This window comes from Podarcis liolepis (assembly GCF_965112155.1).
Source record: "Podarcis liolepis genome assembly, chromosome: 4".
NCBI classification, from domain to species: domain Eukaryota; kingdom Metazoa; phylum Chordata; class Lepidosauria; order Squamata; family Lacertidae; genus Podarcis; species Podarcis liolepis.
Genome location: NC_139558.1, coordinates 39,542,594 through 39,560,518, shown reverse-complemented (window position 1 = coordinate 39,560,518; position 17,925 = coordinate 39,542,594). Strand labels below are relative to the sequence as shown.

General features: G+C 40.0%; 1 protein-coding gene and 1 long non-coding RNA gene across 8 annotated transcripts in view; one reads left to right on the top strand and one right to left on the bottom strand.

Annotated features, from left to right (window-relative positions):
* Positions 1-14,246, top strand: part of ARHGAP6 (Rho GTPase activating protein 6) — a 181,796-nt gene extending 167,550 nt beyond the window's left edge. For all 7 annotated transcript variants that reach the window (XM_083501850.1, XM_083501849.1, XM_083501853.1 and 4 more), the window contains exons 9-13: positions 716-895; positions 6,555-6,652; positions 9,364-9,629; positions 10,504-10,584; positions 12,290-14,246. In XM_083501850.1, coding sequence (XP_083357976.1) covers positions 716-895; positions 6,555-6,652; positions 9,364-9,629; positions 10,504-10,584; positions 12,290-12,996 — 1,332 coding nt within the window. In that variant the 3' untranslated portion in view covers positions 12,997-14,246. The remainder of the gene's footprint in view (positions 1-715; positions 896-6,554; positions 6,653-9,363; positions 9,630-10,503; positions 10,585-12,289) is intronic.
* LOC310706402 overlaps positions 1-17,925 on the bottom strand; it is a 386,819-nt gene that overhangs the window by 219,551 nt on the left and 149,343 nt on the right. The window lies entirely within an intron of this gene.

Here is a 17,925-nt window from a genome sequence, read left to right as displayed (position 1 = left end):
AAAGAAAGCATTTGCTGTGCTTAACTCCTCTCTCCTTCCCTAAATCATACTAATCTCAGTAAATTTTATTATAAATTAGCAATTCCTATTTCATCTTTTCAATAGTTTTGTAAACTTTAATTTTAAATAATGGATAAAGTATACTGTACACAATTTCCTTTGGATTATTTGTGCTCTGGTTATAGATTTCTTTTGGAAGTTGAATATTAGCATATGTTTTGCGCTTTCCAAATGTTACTTTCCCTTGCCTCATGCATTGCAGCATAAATATGGGAGGGATGCCCTCACAGAGGAGTTTTCCACTTCAGCAGTGCATGTTTCCAGTAATCACCGGTTCTGGAGTGGAAACTTACCACTTCATGTGGCATTTGTATAGAAGAGCCTGACCACTGAAAAGCAGCTTATCAGAAAACTGTCTCCAGCACCAGTATTATAAATATAACAGGTCATTGCATGATGGTTCTTTCCAGAAACAGTTGTGTTCCTGATCTTCAGGCATCCTTGTATAAAGCACACATAGCTGATAAAAAATTGATAAATAAAGATGCAGATATATTGAGAACAAATTTGGATCTTTTTTATGGCAGATGGTTCAAGAGTATAAGACAATGCGGGGTTCTAAACTGGTTAGGAAAATAAATTCAGCTTACACTAAATTCTAGGCAGCCATTTACATGGCTCAAATAAACTCAACTTTATTTCTGTTTTGTTTCAGATTCCTGGCAACAAAATGACATCACTTAATCTAGCCACTATATTTGGACCTAACCTGTTGCACAAACAGAAGACAACAGACAAAGAATTCACCGTTCAAAGTACAGCGCGAGCTGAGGAGAGTACTGCAATCATTGCTGTTGTACAAAAGATGATAGAAAACTATGAAATGCTTTTCATGGTAGGCAAAGTCTTCTTTATTTTGCATTATTGCAGGTTATGAATACAGTGGTACCTTGGGTTAAGAACTTAATTTGTTCTGGAGGTCCGTTCTTAACCTGAAACTTTTCTTAACCTGAGGCACCACTTTAGTTAATGGGGCCTCCTGCTGCCGCCACGCCACCGCCATGCAATTTCTGTTCTCATCCTGAAGCAAAGTTCTTAACCCGAGGTACTCTTTCTGGGTTAGCGGAGTCTGTAACTTGAAGCATCTGTAACCTGAAACATCTGTAACCTGAGGTACCACTGTACACTTCAAACTTTTCTCCTGTGCTTTCATTTCAAAACATGAAGCACTCTCTATGTATATATTATATATCAGCTGTGGCATTGCCTTTTTAATGTATGGCAAAACACTGCTGAAAAAGACTATTGTCAATATGTGGAGAAAATCTCATGAGATAAAAAACAAAACACCAGTTTGGCATCATGAACTTGAGATAGCATCATATATTTTCAGTTGTTGATAAATAAAATCCCTTATATATTAGCATACAGTGTTTTTATCCTGTGGAGTACAATTCTTTGAGAAGTTGCTCCATAAGAATTGCAGATGTTTCTCACTTCAGAAAGAAAAAAAGAATGAACATGGATGCATGTTCCTTCACACGCATTGAAGGCCTTCCATGGTAAGGTGAATAGTGTGGATTATGAGGTTGACAATTAGAGCAGAAAGGCCTTGGGAACTACAAAATTATTGCTCACTTGCATATGAGGTAGAAAGTGCAACTCATAATTGCTAAATGAAATTCAAAACAACAGTTAGTGTTTCCTCATACTGTCAAGTTTTCTGTGCAGTAAATATAAAATAAGCATCTTTCATCAAGGTTTCACTTCTGCTGCAGGGATATTGCCACAAGTATTCATGCACACTTCCCAGTATTTTTTACTTGGCGATGAACTTCTGCAAGATAGTGCATTCTTTTGTACATGTGGGTACTATGGTTTCATAACATTATTCCTTAGCTTGAAGTAATACAATAACTGTATCTGACACCTGCTAAGCTGAAGGGGGTGGTGGTGATGCTGATTATTTGTAGCCCAAATGGACCAGAAGGATCAGTGCATGTGGCACAATCCAAAAAAGCCTATTGTGGCCCCAAAATGCCTATGGGAAGTCCACAAACATGATATGAATTCAACTGCCTTCTTCCACTGTTCCTACCCAGTGACTGGTATTCAGATGCATAATGCCTTCAATCCTGGAGGTAATGCATAGCCATCAGTAGTGTTATCCTCTATGGATTTGTCTAATCCTTCTTTAAATCCATCTATGTGATCATTGCCGCATCTTGTTGAACCGAATTCCATACTTTAACTGTGTGCTATTGAAGAAGTACTCCCTGGAGAAAACAAGTTCAGGCACCAGTTCTGTTTAACACAGAGCAGAGGATATTACAAACCAGAGGCCCAGGCTGCTGCTGCCATGCAGTTCTTCCTTCAAACAGCTATCTTGATGGCACTGAAATGCTTACAAGAGGGGACTGATAGAGTTGGCCTCCTCCCTTGCTAACGACATGGGTGGTCCTGGCTGCCTCGGCTGCAGACGTCTCTCTTCGCAAAGGCAGTTGAGTTCCTTGCAAACCCTTTTTGTTTTTACCACCCTGAGTAATTTGGTGTCACCAGCAAACTTGGCCACCTCACTGCTCACCCATATCTCCAGATCATTTATGAACAAATTAAAAGTGTCAATTAATTCCTTCTCTCCACTTCAGCTGTTACAGAACAAAAGTGCCCAAACCCTAAGATAGCTTCCCCACCCCCCTTTCCACTTTCATATTACAGTTGCTATGGAAAATCTCCATCTGGGTACAGCCTTAGAAAGATTAAATACTTACAGCAATATGGTACCTTTTGTAAGTAACTGAAGTATAGCTAAAGCAATCAAGTATTAGAAGGCAACTGTGGTTAATATCCCAGGTGTCTTCCTGTACAAATAGGTTCCTTCTTCCCCTATTCCAGCAAATGATTGATTGATTGATTGATTGATTGATTGATTGAGTTTGTTTGTGGGGGTTTTTTTTGTGCCGTTAACTTTTTACATGGTGCAGTGGCAGCCATGGGAGCCTTTGATTGAAGAACCTCCATCTGATCAGTGGAAATGGCCAACATAGTTAATGCTATTTGTAGCTTCTGGAAGAGAAAAATATGTCATTGAATGTATGCTGAACATGAGTAAAAATATTTTATTCTGTGAACTATATAGACATGATCTGGTTTCCCTTATAGTGGAAAAATGACTCAATTCCTATGACTTCTCCTTTTTTGAATCACTTGTTGTCAGTATTGATTGATTGATTGATTGGTTGGTTGGTTGGTTGGTTGGTTGATGGTTTAATAAAGGTAAAGGGACCCCTGACCATTAGGTCCAGTCGTGGCCGACTCTAGGGTTGCAGCGCTCATCTCGCTTTATTGGCTGAGGGAGCCGGCGTACAGCTTCCGGGTCATGTGGCCAGCATGACTAAGCCGCTTCTGGCGAACCAGAGCAGCGCACGGAAACGCCGTTTACCTTCCTATTTATCTACTTGCACTTTGATGTGCTTTCGAACTGCTAGGTTGGCAGGAGCAGGGACCAAGCAACAGGAGCTCACCCTGTCGCGGGGATTCGAACCGCCGACCTTCTGATCAGCAAGTCCTAGGCTCTGTGGTTTAACCCACAGTGCCACCCATGGGTTTAATACTGCATAGCAAATGTTGATGCACAGCAGTGCCCTTTGGCAGTGTATGGGGCAACACATTTCAATGCATTACTCTACAGCCCACATTTAAACGAGATGAGAAGGCAAGAGGGAGTGGATAAATATTTGTGGGAAAAGCAGGGTGTGTGGGTATGTTTTATTTAGTTGAATGCAGAAGTATTTCAATGCAGTTGAAAAATACTTCTAATTAAGAAACTTAAGTTTAAAAGCAGTGTTATAGTATTGCAACACAGTCAGTTTGCATTCTGCACATTGCTTTTGAACCAAGGTTAAAAAGTAGTAGTATAATAGTATTGCCACTGTGTTTGACTGGAAACAAGTGAAGTGCTTAAGGCAGAGACTGATAACCTCCCACCCTTCAGATGCTGTTGGACTACAACTCCCATAAACCCACATCACGGCATGGGGAAGATGGGTTTAAACCCCCTTCCACCAAGTTGCTTCCCGAACACTAAAGCCTGCTTTTAACTTCCTTAGAAACAAACAGGAGTTTCTGACATAGAACACTGACATCTCATCTAATTGCATCCTAAATCTGATGAGCACAGTTGTTCTGGCTGGGGCTGATGGGAGTTGTAGTTCAAAACATCTGGAGGGCTTCAGGACACATGGACTCTTGCTGCTTTGGCTTCTCACTTGCCTCCTATTCATTCACTATAATCTTCAAGCACAATATACAAATTGAGTTAAGATTCTCCGTTCGGTTCATGCAGAACCTTCCTTTTCTGAAGTCCATAAAGGATATATTATTTAATTCCAAAAGACAGGTTCTAAATATAATGAGGTGGGATCCTGCTTGTGGGGTGGGGGCAAGTTGTCTTGACTCCCTTGCACCAGTCCCTACACTGTTTCTGAGTGTCCTTCAGTCCTCAACAGTGTGGGGATAATGGGTGCTGCAGTGGAAGATCAGTAAAAGAAGCTTTTCCTTCTCTCTGCCAGCAGGAGCTAACAGGAGCAATGTTTGGACACAACCTATTAAATTAACAAGGATATTTTATTTCTCTAATGGGGGGGGTAGGGTTAAAAGATTGAGCTAGTTATCCACTGGATCATTGCAGCTGTAGTAGCCTTTTTCTACCACATCTTTCTTACAATCTATCATAGATCGCAGGGTGCGGGCAATGTCTGTCTTCTTTGCTTTTTTTAGAGCGGGTTTTATTATTTTGTTGGAGCTGATAAATATTTTGCCTCTTTGTAGGCCAAGCTAAGTGCCTTGCTGGATGCAAGGGAACAATGTACCATTTCAAATGACGTGCTTATAATTAGAGAGTGCCTGCGGATGTGTGTCAGTTTGACATCAGATACGTACAGTGGAAAAGCATCTCCGTAGAGATTCTTCCTATTTGTGCAGATGTGTTTATTGACTGAACTGAACTGCTTCAGTGGATCTGGCTCAAACCTCTGCCCCAATTTAGCTGCTATAGTGGAATATACTTATATCGAGCTATTTGTGCTTATTTCTTCATTTGCTGTTAGCATTTTGCCTAAGAGAACAACAAGGTGTGTGAGTCTGCAAATTGGACCCTCATATTCTTTGCTAAGGTGGTAGATCGATTGACAGATATAGGCGTGTTGACTCTTTGTAGCAAATGCTGATAGTTCCCTATCAAGCAGCAGCAAATTGTTTTTCAAACCCCAGAAGTGGTAAGAGGCCAGGGCTGCTGTTTATAGTTAAGACTTTGACATTTGCACTAGTTTCAAATAGAGAAACATTTGGACGAGAGCGTGGATCCACAGCGTACAACTTAAGTGTGTTGCTGCCAAGTTTTCTTTCGCTCCTCCAGCTGTGACCGGTTTCACCACTGAAACTGGAGCAAGATATGCGAAATAAAATCCAGTAGAACAGAATGTGATATTTGGCCTACTGCATGGGTTTATTGTCAGGTCAGAATGGTTCTGCTTGTCAGGATAAATACATAATATTACTACAGGTTTTTTGTGTTTCTTCAGTGAATTAGGATCAGCAATCTGCTGCTGATTTTAGTTCTGTAGTAAATAGTCAGGTGTCAGTTTCACATATTTTTCAAAGTTGCAGCAGAACAAAATAGAGAATACGTGCACTCTACAAGTAAATTCTAACTTAAGTACATGGAGCTGTATTAAAAATTCTTTCTGCGGGGATGTGTTAAAATCCTAAATAATCTGTCAGGATGATGGAGGCTCAGTTTGGCAATTGTTTTGTGAACAGGAGTCAAACTTGAAAGCGTTTGTGTTTGTGTGTGTGCGCTGTTCTGCCTCCCAAGTTCATTCCATCCCACTGTGAGTCATGAATGCCAGGTCTCTGCCAGGTGTTGTACAGCCCATTAAAGTCAGAGATGCATGAATGAAATAAAATGTGCTACTTATAATAAAATTTAGAATGAAGAGCAATTTAACAGACATGAAAATCATTGCACACCTCGTTCTTTTTGTAAGCATGATGAGTATTGATGTTTTAGAACAAATTATGCATTCAGCAATATTGTCTGATACTTGAGCAATATTTTATTGAACGATCAGTAAGAGCAGTCTTTCTACAAACTGTGTACAGTCCATTATTTCATATTATTAGAACCACAGTCATGTGCACTTATGCATAGTAAGGAAGAAATGAGTGGAAAGAGAGAGCAGTTGTTAAATAATACTGCATTCCTTATATACCGTATTTTTCCGTGTATAAGACTAGGTCCCCCCCCCCAAAAAAATGTCAGAAATTAGGGGAGTCTTATACATGGATATATCTCCCCCCATTTTCTTAAATCTGAGTCCCCCAAAATAGGGGGGCATCTTATAGACGGAAAAATACGGTACTTATTTCACACAAATTGTTGTGATCAGTTCTGTAGTGTGTTTGTTTCATTTTGTTGAAGCTTAACCTTTGACTATATAGTACAACAGAGCATGATTCTGTACTCACCTTTCTGATGCTTCATTCATTTATAGGTCCCTGCTGACCTTCAAAACGAAGTTCTGATTAGTCTACTTGAGACTGACCCAGATGTTGTAGACTATTTGCTGAGAAGGAAAGCTTCTCAGTCATCGTGAGTAATTTGTTTTCCTTTTCCTTCATTGTTTCCACCAGGGATGTGTTTTCTAGCTGAATTATTCAAATACGTCTAATTTCAAAACCCTGTTACAGTGATTTAAAAGAACAAGAATGTGCTGTCAACCATAGTGTCCATTTCATAACTTAATGTGAGTGGTTGTGATTCTAATGCCTTTAAAATCATTAAATGGTCTTCATGTTTATTTTCCATAGTCCATTTGCTTATAAAATAGGCAGGAAACTGTAATAAACTAATTTAATTGGTTCCATGGCAGCAGTTTTTAAGCATCTTCAATGATATGTATTAATCAGTAGCCTGGTTAGATTGATACTAATGAATGTTGATGGGGTTCATCTTTCACATAGCCGTGATCCTGATGTTTACTGAGGGCACAGAAATTCCAATATGTGTACACATGTTCCTTATACAGTTCAGCAAAGTGGACAGATCTGTGTACACAAAAGGAACTGGCTCCCCCATTGTAGGGAATATACTTGTACAGGATGGTTTTGCATCTATTGGGCACACAGAAAGTTTTGGATCATATCCGTGTTAATTTGTTTCTAGTGCGTGCCAATGCAGCAGCTGTTAGTATCTCAATAGCATTCTCAGCTATACATTAAGTCATTTTAAAGGTTTCCTGGACAGAGTTCAGAACAGTTCTCTCTCTCTCTCTCTCTCTCTCTCTCTCTCTCTCTCTCTCTCACACACACACACACACACACACTTTGTTGTATCATCAGTCCAATAGCTTGCAGCTGAGTTCCATGCAGATGTGCTTATCAATCTTCTTTGAAAAGCATGATGGCACTTTCTTAAGAAACTGTGTTCAAAAGATGGTTGCAAATTGCAGTCACTGTACTTCCCAGGTCAACAATGGAAAATGTATGTGTCTGAGACTTATGAAGGAATTGTCACTAACCTATTGTTCTGCTGCTAGTAAAATTTGTTCTTTTTCCATTCATTTCATTAATAATGAGGTACCTAGAAATCAGTTTTTATATGTTTTAATGTTAGCGTGTTTCCAGCCGTCATTGCGAAGTCATGGGAAAGAATTTGGCTAGAAGATGAGAGGGACAATTGTTCCACATGAAAAGAATGTGATCCTCATAAGACATGGCTCGTTCCCAGTCCCATTTGGAGAAATGGCTACAAATAAACTGGGCTGTCCCCCCCCCCCATGAGAAGTTGGAATGTGAGATACGCATTTAGTTAACAACAGCCACCAAAATCTATAACCACATATCTCTTGGGACTATCCTAGTTACACTTGATTATGGATTTTAAATCTGGACAAATGACAAGGAGAATGGTGAAACTCAACAGTGTGAAGTAAACACATGTCCAGCAGTGGAAATAATTGGTTCCATGCAAAATATATGAGAACTACTCCAACACTTCTTTCTCAGGATGGCTGTCTTGAGACTGCTACTTGTAAAGTGTACATTGCGAGTGCCTCTCTGGCCTTTTCACTCAATGCTTTCTCACCTCTGCTTTTAGCTGATTGCCGATGTTTCCATTTCCTCTTATTGGAGAGCAAAACAAAGCTTGCTATGTTTACTACATATCCTGTCAGGATGGAAACAGAAAAAATGCAGCTGTGTTGGGCATTATGTAATATTGCTTGCTACTAACACTACTGGAATGACCATCTATTTCTGGATTGCTCACACACTTACATACCTGGATTTGCAAGGATGAATTTTCTATTCTTCATCAGTATACTAATATAACTAACCAAAAAACTGGCGGTGAAAGCTTTCTTGTTAAATCTCTTATAAAGCAGACAGTGTCCATCTTAAGCTTTTATCAGGGATTCTTTTTATAAGAAGGACAAGCCTTATTCAAGGTAAGGTAAGACTTTATGTAACTTGGAAGTTTGTTGTATAGTATTTCCACGAATGTTTCCCTTCACCCCACCCTCCACATTTCTTGTGTTATGTCACTTTATTAGACATCTCCTACATAATAATTAGCAACGCGGGTGGCGCTGTGGGTTAAACCACAGAGCCTAGGACTTGCCGATCAGAAGGTTGGCGGTTCGAATCCCCGTGACGGGGTGAGCTCCCATTGCTCGGTCCCTGCTCCTGCCAACCTAGCAGTTTGAAAGCACGTCAAAGTGCAAGTAGATAAATAGGTACCGCTCCGACAGGAAGCGTTTCCGTGCGCTGCTCTGGTTCACTGCTCTGGTTCGCCAGAAGCGGCGTAGTCATGCTGGCCACATGACCCGGAAGCTGTACGCCAGCTCCCTCGGCCAATAGAGCAAAATGAGCGCCACAACCCCAGAGTCGGCCACAACTGGACCTAATGGTCAGGGGTCTCTTTACCTTTACATAATAATTAATAATAATAATATTACTTTCCAAAACTGAAATACAACTATTACACATACATGATTTCAAAAATCACATTGTAGAGAAAACCTTCAGTGTTAACACAAGAAGTGAGTTCTGTTTGAATTATAATTTCACCTGACTTATTCTGCAAAACTTCTGTTGTTGTCTTTTTGAAACATCTGTTGATTTGTTTTAGATATATTGTGGCAGTGGCTTTTTCTTTTACTTATGTGGTGTAGAAAACAGTCTCCATTGTTATAGAAGCACTTTCATCCCAGTATCGGTGGACCTGCCTTGCGCGCTTGTTGTTGAAATGCACCATTGATTTCCCTGGGCTGAACTTTCTGTTTTTGTGTCAAACTTTATCAGAATCCCTGAAATGCTCCAGTCAGAAGGTTCATTCTCCATGGAAGGCCGACATCCATCCATAGACTCAAATAGAGCCTCGAGTGGTGACATCTCGCCTTATGACAACAACTCCCCAGTGCTCTCTGAAAGGTCTCTTTTGGCAATGCAAGACGATATGGCCCTCGCTTCCGAGTCAAAGTTATTCAAAGTACCAGAGCAATGTACATTGATCAGCAGTTTGCACCCCAAATCAAGAGAGAATTCCCTTGGATCGTGGTTTGGAAAAGGTACGATCAGCACCAAAGCGAGCTGTTTCTCATTGCACTGTGATGTTATTGCTGTGTATTACATATTTTAAAATAGTTCTAGGCTGTCTTTTTGGGGGGAGGGGAGTCCTCTGAAGGAAATACACATAAAAAGAATAAAACACAATTCCAAAAATTGCAATCAACTGAAAGCAGTAGTAAAGATATTTCAAAAGCCACAGTCGTACAAAATTCATTTCAACACTTAAAATAAGTCATTGAAAACCTTCAGCAATATAACACATCAAAAAGTTATATCCATACGACCTCTTAATTAAAAGTGGGTCAGAATGAATTGTTTTTGAGGTTGCTCTGTGGCAGGGGGCAGTGCAGGATATATGCTCCACGGTATATATGGCCAGTTCCAAAAATCTTATTTGGTCCAGTATTATCTGCTGTTAAATCTCTGTGCAATTTTCTCTGGTCTATACTTTCTGGATACTAAACATGATTGACAGTACATTTCCCTCCAGTTATATGGAAAGAAAGTTCTTTAAAGTGTCCTAGCATGCTGTTTCTGAAAACCAACTCAGTCCTGTTTTGAGTTTTTCAATTAATTCACTCTAGAGAATGGAGCCAGCACTTTATTGTAGAGTAGATACAGTTAAGCAAATAAAATGGTTTTTTCCAGCTGTTGAATAATGATCCACAGCTTGGTGCTAGGTAAAAAAATCATGGGGTAAGTTTCATTGCTAAGATACTGCTGTTGAACAGGTATTACCCCTGGTAGACACCTGCCTCTGAGTTAGCACAAGCTCTTTGTGGGAGGCAAAAAAATTCTCTGGGACCTTGCTACTATTTCCGTTGTTTGACTCTTACAGAATAATCCGCATTTATGTTTCACCTCATTTTGCAGATGCTTCAGAAGACTATTTCGACATCTGGGGAACCTGGCATTCAACACTGAAAAGTGGATCCAAAGATTTAGGAATGACAGGTATAAATTATCTTGCTTTTAAAGCATACTTGTATATGTTGCAAGATTTTGAACATGCACTTCAGAGTATTACATTACTCTGATGTCCTGAATCCCACTCATACAGTTAACAGTCTTGTTTCATTATGAATTTTGGCCCCACGAGGGAGTCAGGTGTGCCCTTAGCAGACAATCTAGGATTCATTTTTAGTAGATTACTCTGGGTTTGGAATTGTGACAGGTTCCATTAAGGCTTAGATCACAGGAAGGAGCAGAGCATGGAAGCAGAAGCCTGCCATTAGCGTTCTCTAGAGAGCAAGCAAGGGCAAGAAACATTAAAAAGATCCATTTTAACTGGGGGGCGGGGGGCAAGGGCGGGGAGAACCAGAAGTTACTTCTCTCCTAGAATAGACTTGTGCCTTGTACTTTTGCTTTGTCTCCAAGGAAGAGCGATTCCTATCACCCTGTCTTCCCAGACTCTGGCTTTCTGTGTCCTTGATTAGGTGACTGCTCAAGGCTGTCACTGCTGTCTATAAGCTTCTGTGGCCTGATATGAACACTGAACTTTGGGTGACTTGCATACCCCCCCCCCCCGGCCTTTCCATTCTGGACACAGCTTTTGGCTTCTCGGGTGAAGAGAGGTGTTTCTTGGGCAGCCTGAAGTAGACTGGAGGCAGTCCTAGATGGTTACTATCAGGAGGTTACCCCGTGGTAGCCATGCTTCTTTTGTGTTTGATTTAATACCTGGTGCGTGTGGCGCTGTGGGTTAAACCACAGAGCCTAGGGCTTGCCGATCAGAAGGTCGCGGTTCGAATCCCCGCAACGGGGTGAGCTCCCATTGTTCAGTCCCTGCTCCTGCCAACCTAGCAGTTCGAAAGCACATCAAAGTGCAAGTAGATAAATAGGTACCGCTCCGGCAGGAAGGTAAACGGTGTTTCTGTGCGTTGCTCTGGTTTGCCAGAAGCGGCTGAGTCATGCTGGCTACATGACCCGGAAGCTGTATGCCGGCTCCCTCGGCCAATAAAGCGAGATGAGCGCTGCAACCCCAGAGTCAGCCACGACTGGACCTAATGGTCAGGGGTCCCTTTACCTTTACCTTTACCTTTAAGTGGAGGTTCTGTTTAGAAATTGGAGGTTCCATTTAGCTCATAGCTATCACTCGGCAGACATTTAGAAGATAGTTCGACTTTTGTTTTTTAATGCCATCCAACCAGTGGTGATAACCACATCTTGTGGTAAGGAGAAGCCATGAGCTGTATGTATGTATGTATGTATTATATGAAAAATTAATTTTGCTCCGATGTTACTGCTAATCAGTTTCATCAGTTCTGGAAATAGGAATAAGAAAGAGAGATTTCTTCTGTCTTTTCAGACCTTTAAAAAAGAAAAAAGCTGGCACCTCAGGTGCAACATTTTATATTTTGACATTTCAAGCTGAGAACTATGTTCTCCTGAAGGCCCTAGATAGTCAAAATATTGTGGTGGCATTCCAGTGCAAAGCAGACTACCCTTGGCTATACTACCTTAGGGTAGCTTGCACACCTGAGCAAAGGTATGTGTATTAAAGTCACCCACAGTATTTTATATTAGTAGGCTGCAGTCCTGTCCTAATATAATTGTGCATATGTTATGTAAGATCTTGGTGCCTGTGTTTTTGCTGCTGCTTAAATGTTGTGTCGAAAGTTACTATATGCTTTATTGACGAACCTTTTCCATGGGCCTGTAGGGTCATATGGAGACATCTACGAGAGCAGCTCATTGCGGCCAGGGCACTGCTCTCTTTCTCAAGGGAACCTGTCTTCACCTCGGTGGCAGGGGAGCGCCACAGAATTAGACAATGGAAAGCAAATTATCCGAAGGAGTCAGACAACAACTGCCCTTCAGGAATGCCGCCCTCATCCTCCCCTTTCTCGGATTTGCAGCACCCCGCAAATGGAAGTTGGCCGGAGGAATTCCAGCCAGTGTGATTCGGAGCAGCATTTTCCTATGAGTAACGCACAGCATCTCGTGGAGCGTGACTCAGATGCCACTTGTTTGCACAACGCAATGAACCCGTTGTACCCGAGGCAGGGCGAAGCACTTTGGAAAGATAGGCCTCCGCCGCCACCTTATCCCGACAAGACAAAGCAGAGTTCTTCCTCATGCCTTCAGCCAACGGTCTCTCCAGCAGAACATCCGCTGTGGAGGCTCCAGAGGGCAGAATCCCGATCCGGGGCCACGGGAGCAAGAATAATGGCGCAGGTGCCTGAACAGTCTACCCTGTTTGAGGAGCAGCCGGACAAAACGGAGAGAGAGTGCTCCGCCACAGACAGCGAGCAGAACAGTAAAAATTTGTCAGAACCAGATTGGCATGACTGGCAAAGGGATCGATGGCAGATCTGGGAGATTTTATCGCCTGATAATCCAGATGCTCTTCCTGAAACATTAGTATGAGTAGAAACCAGCACTGGCCATGCTTTTTTTCCAGCTGAAGAAGGAAAGGTAATGGTGGACTGGAATCTAGCTTTTATTGCAAACAAATGTCATTTAATTTAAAAACAACAACAACAACAACAACGTTCACTTTATAAAATAATTTTAATAGCATTGTAAAAAAAAATATGAAAAAAGAATTATATTCCTGGTTTTGCAATCATCAGAGGAAGGGAAAATTACATGACAGTTCCAGATCTAACCACTCTGTAAAATATAAGCTGTGTGTACATTAAAAACTACAGCCTTGGTGTTGCTAAGATGTATTTATGTATCTGCCATTCAGATGCTTGTATATTCTGCAAAAGTTTTTTTGGGGTTTTTTTGGTACGGTAGTATTGTGTTCATATGCAGAAAACAAGCAACCTTAACTGCTTTTTTTAAAAGAAAAAAAATATTTTAATCACTGCACTTATATTACCACAAGATGCATTGAGGCTCTCTTGAAGGTGCACAAGCTGGTTTCTGTGCTTTTAATTTAGCCTGTCTGTGGGAGACATATATTTTCACTGCCTACGAAAAACACTAATGTGGGATGAAACAGTTAAAAAGCCATATATTTTATAGTGAGCAAGTTAGAGAGTAAGTGTATGTACCATGTTATTTGCTTTCAAGCAAAAGAATTAAAAAAATGGATGCAATATGGTAAAGATATATATATATATATTTAGAATCTTATTAGAAGGCAATTTTGTTAACCCTTCAGAAGCAAGGCCGCGCCTACACCAACCAAACAAAGGGAGCTCAAATTCCTGCCTCCCATTCCAGATAAACTGCAACTTTATATACACAGTATATAATATATATTTATAAATATTATGGTTTTAAAGTAAACTGGAATCCAAATTTAATAACTGAAGTACTACTTTTCCTTTTAAAAAAAGTTTTCCAAAGTATTATGGAAAAATCCTTGCATACCTTAAGGGACAAGTATTTACTGAATCCCATATATAGATTCCAGACTAAGTATGACCTTATTACAGGAAGATTGTGCCAAAAATGCAATGTCATATTTGTTAAATGTTGATGTTCCTGCAAATATTAGCTAAACGGCAAGAATGTTTAGCGCCAGCAGGTGGCAATACATTGCCATTTTAAAAGATGTTCCCCCGTTTTAACAAGGGAAACATCTGCCCATGACATTCTTATAAATTTGATTGTCTTTAAGTTATATCTTGTGCCAAAAGGATGGAATAAAAGTCTACCAAAAATATATTTCCATTTGTTGGGTTTGAAATAATGGTGTCAACACACTTGAGAAGGCATATCACAGTACAGTGTGTACAAATATATTATTTGTTTTGCTACCATACGAGACCAAACCTTTTAAGGCAAACTGTAAGCAAGGGTGATTTTTGAAGTTCTCTCATTCAGTGGTATCTGGTATGGTTTACTGGTGCATTAGGAATACTCAATTATTCCATTTAACAAGCAAACAAATTTCCAGGTTTTGTCCAGAGTATTGCATGTGTGAAGTTAGTCGCATTTTCTTTCTTTCTTTCTTTCTTTGGCTAAGTTCACTTTCTCTTCTCCTTTGCCATTGTATCCATGCAAGTTTGTCAATCAAGAGAGGACTCCATGCGTGATGGCGTTTAGATTCTTTTCCTGTTGCCTTTTTCTAATGTTTAAGATCATTGGGCTAAAGACTGCAACAAACAAGCTGGATGCGATTGTACATACAGCTGCATTAAGATTCTTCTTTTGTGCACATGTGCATTTCTCAAGGACAACACAAAAAGGATATTGATGTATTCATACATATTGTCATTTTTTTCTAGCATATTTTCAATGCGTATCATTAACGTAGGAGAGAGTTGCAAATAAACTGAAAGATGCAGCACACTGGCAATACTCCAGTTCCAAAAATTAATTTTAGAAATTCTGATTAAAAGCAGTGGTGGGATGTAGGGGAAATGCACAAGAATATTGGCAAAGCAATGAAATTGTGAAAGTCCATTTATTTCTACAATAATCTATACAATCTATACAATAATTTTGATAAAAATGAAATAATTATGGGGCTTCAGTCCGGGGGGGGGGGGACGCGAAGGTTTATCACTAAATATAGATAAAAAGACATTAATCTGAAAACAGCGTTTAGACCCTCCTGCTTTCATTACTGGGTGGGGTGAGGAGCTTTGGGATGGGTGGTTTTTTGCTCTACCAGAGTCAGGTTGGGTGGAGCTACACAACAGTACCTTCAGGTTTATTATTCTTATTTGGGGAAATATCAGCAGTCAATTTCCTAAGGTTAAGAAACCAAGAAGAAGGAATTGAGAGGTCCGGAAAGCATTTTGTCATGCAGAAAATAATGGATGTGTGCAGTGACTTTACCAGGTTGGCTTCATGAAGCAAAAACACAATGTTCACTTAATAAGAGAGGGGAAGGTGGCAATCGGGAAAAGGCATTTCAGAAATGGACGGGATGCTGCAGGAGCTCCTGCCATTCTGATTAAGAAAGAAAGAAGTGCAAACTAAGTGTTCCACTGAGACACTTTTCCCCCGAAGAACTCAGCCTTTCCAAATAACTGAATAAATAACTGCAGCACCTCTGAAGTCTGAACTGCATGGACCTTAGTAATCCAGAACAGGGACCTCTCCTCTGAGAACTTCCGCTATATATCCACTGGCAGTCTGTTCACATATGCTTGAGTTCATGTCAAGAGCACTGTGTATCATGCAGAGGTTGGAAGCTTCATTAAAAAAAAAACTATTCTGGTTCAAACTGTCCAAAAAGAAACTTGATTCCAGTTCACATCCTTCCCTTTACAAATTCAACTAGTTTAGTTCATGTTCAGTTCACAGTTCAGTTCAAGTTGATCCAAATCATCCCTTGGCTACGGAAAGAAAAGAAAGGAAAGAAGGAAAGGAAAGGAAATAAGGAAAGGAAAGAAATCATTCAGAATGTTAGAAGTTACTGTGCTGAAGTAGAAAATGACTAATAAACACCAATACATATAACACACAGAGGGAGAAATCTGACTAGTTTTATTTATTTTTCCCAACAATTACGGTATTTAACCTTAAAGGCCCAAAGAATCTAAAGAGTAAGAAAAAAAAAAGGTAATGTCAGAGAATGAAATTGAAGAAAGACTAGAAACAGTCCAAAGTTTTGCCTAAAGTAAAAGCAACCTTAGTACGCATTCAGTTCACCCAGCAATTATGGAAACTACTTTCAGGTGTAGGGCCCTAGCTGAACTCTGCATTTAAAGGAATATTATACCAGTTTAACAATTTTCAGAATAGTTTAGCAATCAATCCCTCTTCCCAGGGAACTCTGGGAATTGTAGCTCTGTGAGGGAAATATAGGATTCTTTGAACAGCTTTCAACATCCTTAAACAAACTACAGTTCCCATGAATCTTTGGGTGAATCCATGGCTATTTAAAGTGGCATAATGCTGCATTTAAATGTGTAGTGTGGATGGGGTCAGGTTCAGAGATTTTTGTGGTGAATGTTGTTAACTGAACTGGTTCATTCCAAACACAGGTATGTGGTATTACTTGATTAAGTTACTATTTTTAATCCCCCCCCCAAAAAAACATTTTTCCAGGATAGAGATCTGGCTGAATCAAGAGCCATCATCAGTTTAGGGTGTATGAATTAGATTCAAAATAGTCATGATTATGTGAACTGTGAATGTACCAGGTAAACTCACCTTTAGTACTACTGTGCCTGATGATTGTCTTCCAAAGCAACTACTCTATTCCAAACTTAAAAATGGAAAGTGTAATGCTGGTGGTCAACAAAAGAGGTTTAAAGACTGTCTCAAGGCAAATTTAAAAAATGTAGTATAAACACTAACAACTGGGAATCACTGGCCTGTGAGCGCTCCAGTTGGAGAACAACCTTTACCAAAGATGTCATGGGCTTTGAAGACACTCGAACTCAGGGCACAAGGGAGAAACATGCTAAGAGGAAGGCGTGCTTTGCAAATCCACACCGTGATCAACTCCCGCCTGGAAATCAATGTCCCCACTGTAGAAGGATGTGTGGATCCAGAATAGGCCTCCACAGTCACTTACAGACTTATTGTTAAAACCGTGTTTATGGCAGACAATCTTACTTGGCTACGAGTGATCGCCAAAGAATACTTTGGGTAACAGAAAATTCAATTGTTAGTATTTGTCTAGATCAAGTAGTCAGCAAGCTTGCTGAAGTTAAATACTGTGAAATGTTCATTATTTGAGGACAACTTTTATTATACACTGCTCGCTGGGTACAATAAATGCACTTTTAAAGTATGTATTTTGTATGTGTGTAATATGAAAAATCAAAACTAATGCATGAAATTGCATTAACAGGACTAAACACATTGTCTTCAACTTTGTCTTTTTATTTCCTCAACGAGTCTCAGCTGTGCTTAGGTCTCAAGAGAAGAATATAAACCTCTCACAATGAATGGTGGATCTGCTTGCTGTTTGTAAATGGGTGACCAATAATGTAGTTTGAAGCTTGTTAGCTGTATTTATTTAGTCCTCTTATTATGCATGGATAGAAAGGACTATGGAAAGTTGCACACAGATCAGTCAAGATGTGTGGCCTTGAATAGCCTTGTGTTGGACCAGAGGTTACATTTGCAACCTCACCAGAATTTAAAATAAATTTGTGCCATTTGCACATTTAATGCTCTTTTCTGTTATTCTCCTTCCAGGGACATGTTATTATGATGGCAATGTCACGTCTAAGTTTTGTTTTGTTTTTGTTTTGTTTTTTTGCCAGTGCATGAAATTCTAGGAGTTTCACAGTGTTTGTCATATATTTATTTTAAAATCAACTGGAAATGAGTACTCTCTCAGCCCTGCTCTGAAATACTGTGAGAAACTGTTGAGTCCACAGAATATTTGTCATGTAGCCAAGGATCTCATCTATTGAATACCTTGTGGTTGGC